Source organism: Poecilia reticulata, chromosome 13 (genome assembly GCF_904066995.2).
Source record: "Poecilia reticulata chromosome 13, P_reticulata-male-v2, whole genome shotgun sequence".
Classification (NCBI taxonomy): domain Eukaryota; kingdom Metazoa; phylum Chordata; class Actinopteri; order Cyprinodontiformes; family Poeciliidae; genus Poecilia; species Poecilia reticulata.
In genome coordinates, this window is record NC_088842.1 from 32,292,365 (window position 1) to 32,301,356 (window position 8,992).

At 40.1% G+C, this 8,992-nt stretch overlaps 2 protein-coding genes across 2 annotated transcripts in view; both read right to left on the reverse strand.

Annotated features, from left to right (window-relative positions):
* pak4 (p21 protein (Cdc42/Rac)-activated kinase 4) overlaps window positions 1–6,296 on the reverse strand; it is a 48,155-nt gene extending 41,859 nt beyond the window's left edge. Inside the window, exon 1 of the mRNA XM_008426655.3 lies at window positions 6,093–6,296. The gene's annotated coding sequence lies outside the window, so the exon portion shown is untranslated. The remainder of the gene's footprint in view (window positions 1–6,092) is intronic.
* On the reverse strand, window positions 183–6,080 carry LOC103475227 (uncharacterized). Its single transcript, XM_081614586.1, has one exon. It carries the CDS (start codon window positions 1,760–1,762, stop codon window positions 332–334), a length of 1,431 nt encoding a protein of 476 aa, XP_081470712.1. The 5' UTR covers window positions 1,763–6,080; the 3' UTR covers window positions 183–331.
* Window positions 6,297–8,992: the final 2,696 nt, after the last annotated feature.

Consider the following 8,992-nt stretch of genomic DNA (forward strand, 5'->3'; position numbering starts at 1 on the left):
AAATTGTCCCAGAAGTTATTGCGATAAACGATAATATTGTTGTTTTGAGACCATTTTCAAGTAATATATTGGTAATGGCATATTAATAATAATCCAAGAACACTCACTTTTTTTGCATTAAAGCTTTTATTTGCACTAAAAAAGAAGCAAACGACATATTTACAGAGTTAAAACTTCTTCTCTCAAACAACTTTTTATAATTCTTATAACACATTAAACAAACTGAATTTAACACAATTAAAAATTACTACTCAATGCAAAATATCCTTAAGGACTGGCTCACAATGAAAATTAATCTTTGTTTAACGAATCATCATGGATGTGATGAAGCTCAGCGGAGTGCGGAGTCAGCAGAACGTTCATCATTTTCATAATTCACTGTGTCGTCGTCAGCAGCAAAACAAACATTGATGTCTTTCTGAGGCTTTTTTCTTCCGGTGGTTCTGATGATACCAACAGTGACTCCAACCATCAGGATCAGTCCTGCGATCTTCAGAATCAGCATGATGACGCTCAGAGACGAGGCGGGGGGGCCTTCAGCTTGGTAGTGAGCTTTTATCTCAACCGTGTTTCCTTCAGCAAACTGGCAGGTGAATCTTCTGCTGCTCTGAAGATTCACAGTCAGATAGGAAACACAACCAGTCTGGCCTCCAGACTTGTATCCATCATCTTCACCAGTCGGTTCAGTTCCTGTCTCATCCAACCAAAGGAGACTTTTACCCGGGCAGGAATCCAACCGGCTGTGTTTCACCAGAGAACAGTACAATGTGATTTCTCCGTTCTTTGTTGGATCAACAGCTGGTGGAGATGAAGAGACGATCAGCAGATTTAGATATAGATCTGTGTTATAAGTGCTTTCATCTTGAGCCTGGCAGTGGTAACGTCCAGCATCCTCAGCCATGATGTTGTTGATGATCAGAGAACAGTTTCTGTCCAAACTCAGCCTGGCAGAACGAGGTGAACTCTGAACGATTCCTCTCTGAACTTTCTGCTGATTATTCATGTTTTCATTTTTCTCATAAATCCAGTTAACAGACGAGCATGAGCCGGATGACGAAGGTCCATTACAAGGTAAAACAGCAACATCTCCAGCTGTGTGGTAGATGTGGACTGGTTTTCTTCTGTTAACTGTGTCAAACCAATGTGGGTAGTGAGCTTCAACCTTCATTGTGTTTCCTTCAACAAACTGGCAGGTGAATCTTCTGTTGTTGTCGCTCTGACGCTTCACAGTTAGAGAGGAAACACAGACCTCCTCTTCTCTTTCCTCGTTTCTAACACCTTCAGTCAGTTCAGTTCCTGTTTCATCCAACCAGCGGAAACTTTTCTCTGGACAGAGATCCAACCCACTGAATCTCCACAGAGAGCAGTGTAATGTGAAATCATCCTCTGTTGAAAAGACATTTTGTTGAGGTAGATCAATGAGCAAAAGATTCAGATACACCCGGCCCTCTGTGGAGGTTCCTGAACCAGGTTGACAGGTGTACAATCCAGCATAATCAGGATCGATGTCTTTGATGATCAGAGAGCAGTTACTGTCCACATCTAACCTGGAAGATCGATGCGATCTCTGAGCAGCTGCTTCGTTCCAAACCTGCTGAGTATTTTCATCTCTGTTGTAAGACCAGGAAACATTGGAGCACGAGGGAAATGATGAAGGACTGTTACAAGGCAGAACAACATCATCCCGATCTGCGTGGTAGAGATAAAGCTCTCCTCTGGTTCCTTCAAGCTGAAGCACAACGACCAGAACCAGAACCAACATCTCCTGTCCGTCTATCAGCTGCTGAACTGAGAGACTTTTCTCTGCTGCAGATCAGGAAATACTGATCATATTTCCTGTTTGTGGCTGAATTAATGGTTGAAATCAAATTGGCATTAACACCCACCACACTTTGCTCTTATCAACTTTATCTATCGTTTCTAGAAACCACCAAAAACAGCAAACAGCATAAACTTCAGTTAGACATGAACATTTAAACTACATTTAACTCTTTCGTGCTGTAAATCAACTGAAGTGAACCATGTTTTAGCTGAAGGGTCTGCTGGTGAAGAACATAAAAAAAGAATAATAAAGTTTAATTTCCTGCTCTTTAACTGTATATTTTTTGTACAACTTGTTCTAATTTCCGTTGCGTGAGCAGTCAGAGATAAACTGTGATGCATATTAATGAGCTACAGCACCAGACTGAAGACTTTTATCATCCAGTTTTTGGAAGAAAAAGAAAAACAAACCATGGAAATGGAAATTGAGTTAATTTGTCACGTGATTAATTAATTTATTGCTTATTGTGACAGGCTTAATGCCACTTCCTGTTTTTCCACACAAAGGTTAGCTTTAGGAAGCAAACTTTTAGCACGTATTTTATCATCACAACTCCAATATTTTGGTATGAATACATAAATATATACCGTATTTTCCGCACTATAAGGCGCACCGGATTATAAGGCGCATATAATAGACGTTATAGATTTAAACAGTAGAGGCTGGAGTTACGTTATGCATCCACTAGATCAGAGGTTCCCAAACTGTGGGGCGCGCCCCCTAGGGGGGGCGCCGTGCCATTGCATGGGGGGCGCGGGAAGCCGTCTGAAAAAAAAACAAAAAAACATGAACGCTGAATGCGACGGGTTTTTACCTTAGAATGGCCAACTCTCTGTTATTCCTCTGTACAGCAGGGGCTTCCACACTTCCCATATCTGTGACCTCTGTCACTTTTATCAGCAGTTAAAACTGTTTCATCCATGTGATGACCTGTTTTCCCGAGCCGCCTTTAAACACAACATGAGCGCTACGACGCTCGCGCTGGGTTTACACCTGTGCGGCAGTGCTGTGCATGTGTGTGGTAGAATCATGGCAGCAAACCAGCAAAACGCAACAAAGTTTTCACAGTTTTCCCCCCAAACTAACTGACTGGGTTGAGTAAAGCTGTTGGATGCAGGTAAAGTTAGCTAGAAGATGATTAGCTAATATCAATTCAGCACCATAAGCTTGTTAACAAGTAGCCTGTTGGCTATCGAAGCTGTTGTCTATGTTCAGCTACGTACATTCACTTTGCTCCCAAAAAAGTCGATCTCTTCCCCCACACCCAGGGACAGGGGGGCACAGAAAATGTTTGGAAATCACTGCACTAGATGGAGCTGCACTAAAGGGAATGTCAACAAAACAGTCCGACTTGATTATCAACTTTATCGTTTCTAGAGCCTTCCGCAATGGGCCGGACGATGGTCACCCGTCTCCGTTCGCGCACAGCATGTTGGTGGAGAACGTGGTGCTACATGACCTGCAGACGACCTGATTCTAGACGGTCGGTAGGTAGATATGTCCGTCAAACTTTATTAACCAACCAGCGTTCTGACAACTATCCCAGCATGCACCGCGCGCTTCTTCTTCTACGAGCAAAATGAAGTCGGCGGCTGCTTACCGTAGCTGCTAGACCTGTTGTGGCTCAATATTGCTCCATATATAAGGATTATAAGGCGCACTGTCGGCTTTTGAGGAAATTGAAGGTTTTTAGGTGCGCCTTAAAATACGGCAAATAAATAAATAAAGATCACATGACCAACTCATTCTTTTTTATTTAGTGTTGATCACGGCTAATAATTACACTAACTTAGAGTCAATCAAGTGTTTTTAAACATAAGATAACTGCTCTTTTCACTGACCAGGTGCTCTGCAGGGCTTGAAGATGGCGCTGCTGTTTAGGTGTGATGTATAATGTGAGAGAACAGTGACCCCTGCATGCACCTCTGGCATCCCAGGAATGTTCAAACGGACAACTTTACTGAACTCACTCACTGAGTGAACTTACTCACTGCAGACATAAACGATCACAGGCTCAACATGAACACAGAGCATGAAAGATTCTGTAGCTGATCAGAACCAAAAACACTAAAACAGAGCAATGCTACAAGCTAACGCTATGACACTAGCTGCTTTTCATTACAAATGAGTGCAAAACTCTGTCAATATTCCACTAATGTGAAAACCCTCCCACAATTTCGCAATTGCAGTGTTTCAATTGAAAAAGAAACTTGATTAAAATCACACGAGAATAAGTTTGTTCACGCAATAAGTTATTAAAAACAGGCCGCGCCTCCTACCACTTCCTGTTGTCTTCTTTGTGGTTTCTCTCAGTAGTAGTAACATCCTGTTGTTGATCACATGACTCGTGTAATGCAAAAAAAAGTATTTCCATTGCAGTTTTGCAAAATAAACCAATTTTGATACAATCAAAAAAAAACTGCTCCATCATCGCGGCAAAACATTATTGACAAGAATTTTTTTCAAAATTGCCATTACTCCATAAAGCAAATTTATTTTCGAAAAGTAAGATTTTCCAATTATATAGTCAACTGAAACGCAGCTACTGATGTTTGAGAGCAACTTAAAAGATCAGTAAAACAGTAAACCTCTCGGTCGACATAAGCTAACAACTTGCATTTAAATATTAGCTTCATGCACACAAACAGTCCAGTAACAAGATTTGATAAGTCGGAAGATCACGATTCTCTGATTTAAACCCGGAATGCTCTGTTCTTACCCCCACAATGAACACAAGGAAATGTTAATCAGCTGTGCAGCGAACTACTAGTGAAGCACTGACACAAACCAGTGTAACTTTGAATTCACAGTGGCAATATTGCTGAAATGGTAAATTCCATGTAATAGCTACGACTTTTCCCCAATAATCAAAGGCTACATTCATACAGCAGATAAAATCCAACCCAAACCCAATATTTTTTCCAAAATCTGACCAATATCTGGCTTTTTCACAGTAATCTGAATGGTCCAATTACAATCTGTGCAATCTTTTCCAAAAATCTAATTTGTGCCACTTCCATGTATACCAGATACAGTATGTGTCCGATGGTTTTCAAAGTGTCAGCCTGAAACAGTTATGTCGCGTTTTATCCAACTTTTATGTCATTGACATGAATCATAATTCTGAACAAAAAGAAGCCAAACAGTAAATCTGGATGTAAACAATGGCTGAACATCATTACATTTTCAACCATTGCTCAACCATCTTAAATGGAATAGAAATGTCAGCCTTGTTGTAAAAATAAGAAAAACCAAAAAAAAAATCTATTTACTTTTTACTGGAGTTAAATAGTTTCAAAAGTTAAAATGCTAAAGAAAGACTAATTGAAAGACTAATCACTGCAATATTCAACCAAATTGCCATCACAGCAGCAAGTATGAATAAAAATCCCTTTCTTTCTACATGATGAAGCATCTCTAGTGTCTTTAGTTTTGTAAAAAAAAAAGAAAAAAGATTTATAATCTCTTAATTTATTGAATTTATTCTCAATACCCATCAGTTATGTTTCCTATAAAATAGATGAAATTGTAACATAAAAACAAACAATTATTTTCTTCAAAACAACTTTAAAATTCAGAAAACAAAAACAAATTGAGATCCAGGATTACCAGCTCAACTGTTGTACCTATTGTGATGTCATCGACCTAAATACTGACAGAGCAGAAGTAGTTGGTGTTTTTTCAACATGTTTTTTAAAAACATTTTTAATCCTTTAGTTGAAATCAATACTTCAGTACTCAGCCATGTTTTTTCTCGTCATTGTATTTTTGTTGGTACAAAAAGAAAATTCGCCTCTGGGCAGTTACTTTAAATCTCGTAAATCCTTACATAAAAACACGACGTGCACATCGTGTAAGAGGAAACAAAAGTTTATCAAATCGTTCAACTTTTTAAATGACTGATGAGACTGTCAGAAATCTAATACGGGCAAAAATAATTTGCATTTTACCAAAACCATCGTAATTCTGGAAGAGCAGCGCAGCGACATTACAGTAATGTAGAAACACCTCCTAAAACCAGACTAGGCGGTCATATATGCTGGAGTTACATTCATAAACAACTTAACACGTTTGGCTTAGGCCATTAATATCAAACTGCAAACTTTCCATCAGGCTGTGAGCGAGTTTTCATTAAATCAGAGAGAAGAGGCTGCTCTGCCTGGAGAGCACTGAGAGCGGCTAAAGTTAGCTCCTGTTAGCTCCTGGACGCAGAGCGCAGCAGCAAAATAACCTTTAAGTACTTTTTTTAAACCCGAAGCCGCTTACTCACCCAGAAAGACACGGAGAAACTCTTTCCGCTACCTCGGAGGGGAGTCTGTAAACTTTCCCGGGCCTAGTGGAGCATGAGCGGGATAAGTTTGGGAAAACTGTCTGACATTAGCTGAAGTCTCTTACTTTCCCAGCGCCATGTTGAACAGGGAAAAGAGTACATCCGGGAAACTGGGGCCGAGCATCACCATGGAAACGGAGCAGCGTCGGCCAGTCCTGCCTGAATATTCATGCGATTGATGTCGTCTTAACCTTTTCATCTCTAACGTATTAATTGGCTTGTGAAGGTTTATTCTGATTAGTTTTATTGTTGTAATTTGTATGAAATCATCATTTGTTTTGGTCATAAAGGTCAAACCACCAAAAAATGTGTGTGTTCATTTGTTTGAAATAATTACAACAAACAAAGCCAAAGCAGACAGGCTAAATTTTGAGTTTCATTTTATGTAATATAATGTTTGCTTACTTGTTACACACACCTAAGCTGCTAATATTCATATTTTTTGTTGTTTGTTTATTTAGTTTTTCCTATGACAGTTTCACTGTCCCTAACTAAAAAAGTTGGAGACAGAATCTGGATCGAAACGGTTAGACTTTGAAATTAATCTAAATAAATAAATAAATAAAATAACAATTCCCCAAGGTATTCCTTTTTACTTTTACTTTTTGAGCTCAAAAACTTCTTTTTTTCTAGAAAATTGCTGAGATTAATCTAAAAATTCCTGAGATTTTTCTCACAAATTTGAAACTCAGATTTTTTTTCTAGCTAATTTTTTAGATTAATCTAAAAACGTCTGAGTTTTTTTTGGCGGAAATTTACTCCCCCTTTATTTGTTCCTGTGCTTTTCAGTAGACTAACACTTTCTGGCTTGACAGCTGATTTTTTTTAATTATAATGTTATAGCTGAATAAGAGTCGTGGCTGTGTGGAAACTGATTCAGAACCAGCAGGAAAACAGATGTTGCTGATATCATAGCAGCCTCCTCCTTTTGGCCCGCTCTCCTCTCCTGCTGCAGGAGCCGTTTGGAAACAAAACAACATTTTAACGAGTCCAGAGCTGATAGGAAACCGAGGTGAAACATGGAGACGAAGAAGAAAAACAAAACTGAATATTTATTTAAAGTTTGTAGCAGAGGGAGGAACAATCTCTAAATGATTCAGTTTAAAAGCGGAGCGGAGCAGAACAACGTGTTCATGTTTCTGATCAGAAATTGGACGTTTGTGGTTCAATCTGCTGGAGGAGGAGGAGGAGGAGGAGGAGGAGGAGGAGGACAGAGACACTGTGTGTCTGTCTGACTAAAGCAAAACAATGCAGCCAGAAACACAGTGTACTTATTAATAAGATCAAACAGAAATGTTTCTAATTTGTGTTATTGTCCCTTAAAATATATAAAAATGTAAAAAATCACTTTAAATCTCTTCTACCGCGATTTCTTTATACATAATTAAATAAAGAAATAAAAAAAGAGAAGAAAGAAAACAAACAAAGAAAAGAAATGAATATAGCAAAAGAAAAAGAAAAGGAGAGAAAGAAAGGAACAAAAATTAAAGAAAGAAGCAAAGAAAAACAGGAAAGAATAGCTGTAGCGTCAGACATCCAACACTGACCTCTAGTGGTAGAATCCTTGCATTGCACCAACTGTCTCGCTAGTTTCCGCTGAGCGACACGAACTCAGTTATTTTAAACCAGCCACGTTAATTAATAAATAAAAATAATAGTAACATTTTCTGACTTTCAGAATGTCATCAAACTTTTATAATAATATTTTTTATTATATTAATTAAAGTTTCCATATAGATTAATGTTCTAAAATAATATATTTCAGAGATGTTAAGACTAGGAAGCTACTAACCATGCATGGAGGATTCCACCCCAAATCCAGCACCCTGAGACTGTACACGAGCCGTAAGGAAGGAGGCAGAGGACTAGTGAGTGTGAGAACCACTGTCCAGGATGAAACATCCAAGATCCATAAATACATCAAGGACAAAGCCTCAACGGACGATGTGCTCAGCGAATGTCTCAGGCAATGGGGAACAGAAGACAAGGTGCTGGAAGTACCATCATGGGAGGACAAGCCCCTACATGGGATGTACCACCGACAAATAACTGAAGTGGCTGATGTCAGGAAAACCTACCAATGGCTGGAGAAAGCTGGACTCAAGGACAGCACAGAGGCTCTCATCCTGGCCGCCCAGGAACAGGCCCTAAACACCAGAGAGGCTCAGATCTACCACACCAGAGAAGACCCAAGGTGTAGGTTGTGCAAGGAGGCCCCTGAGACAGTCCAGCACATAACAGTAGGGTGCAAGATGCTGCCAGGGAAAGCGTACATGGAACGACATAACCAAGTGGCGGGCATAGTGTACAGGAACATCTGTGCAGAATATGGACTGGAAGCCCCGAGATCAAAGTGGGGAAAAACCCCCAAAAGTGGTGGAGAATGACCGAGCTAAGATCCTGTGGGACTTCCAGATCCAGACTGACAAGATGGTAATGGCGAACCAACCAGACATTGTGGTGGTGGATAAACAACAGAGGAAAGCCGTTGTGGTGGATGTAGCAATACCAAGTGACTACAACATCAGGAAAAAGGAGAAATTGGAGAAATACCAGGCCCTCAGGGAGGAACTGGAAAAGACCTGGAAGGTGAAGACCACAGTGGTGCCTGTGGTCATCGGGGCCCTCGGGGAGACAGTCACCCCCAAACTGGAGCAGTGGCTCAAACAGATCCCAGGAACAACATCAGACATCTCAGTCCAGAAATGTGCAGTTCTAGGCACAGCCAAGATACTGCGCAGAACCCTCAAGCTCCCAGGCCTCTGGTAGAGGACCCGAGCTCAGAGGATGAAAGAAACCACCCGCGGAGGGTGAGAAGGGAATTTTTTTTTTTTATAATG

What these genes read in the sequence shown, in the direction of transcription:
- LOC103475227 (XM_081614586.1), bottom strand. Translation starts at nt 1,762, where the DNA reads ATGTTGGTTCTGGTTCTGGTCGTTGTGCTTCAGCTTGAAGGAACCAGA.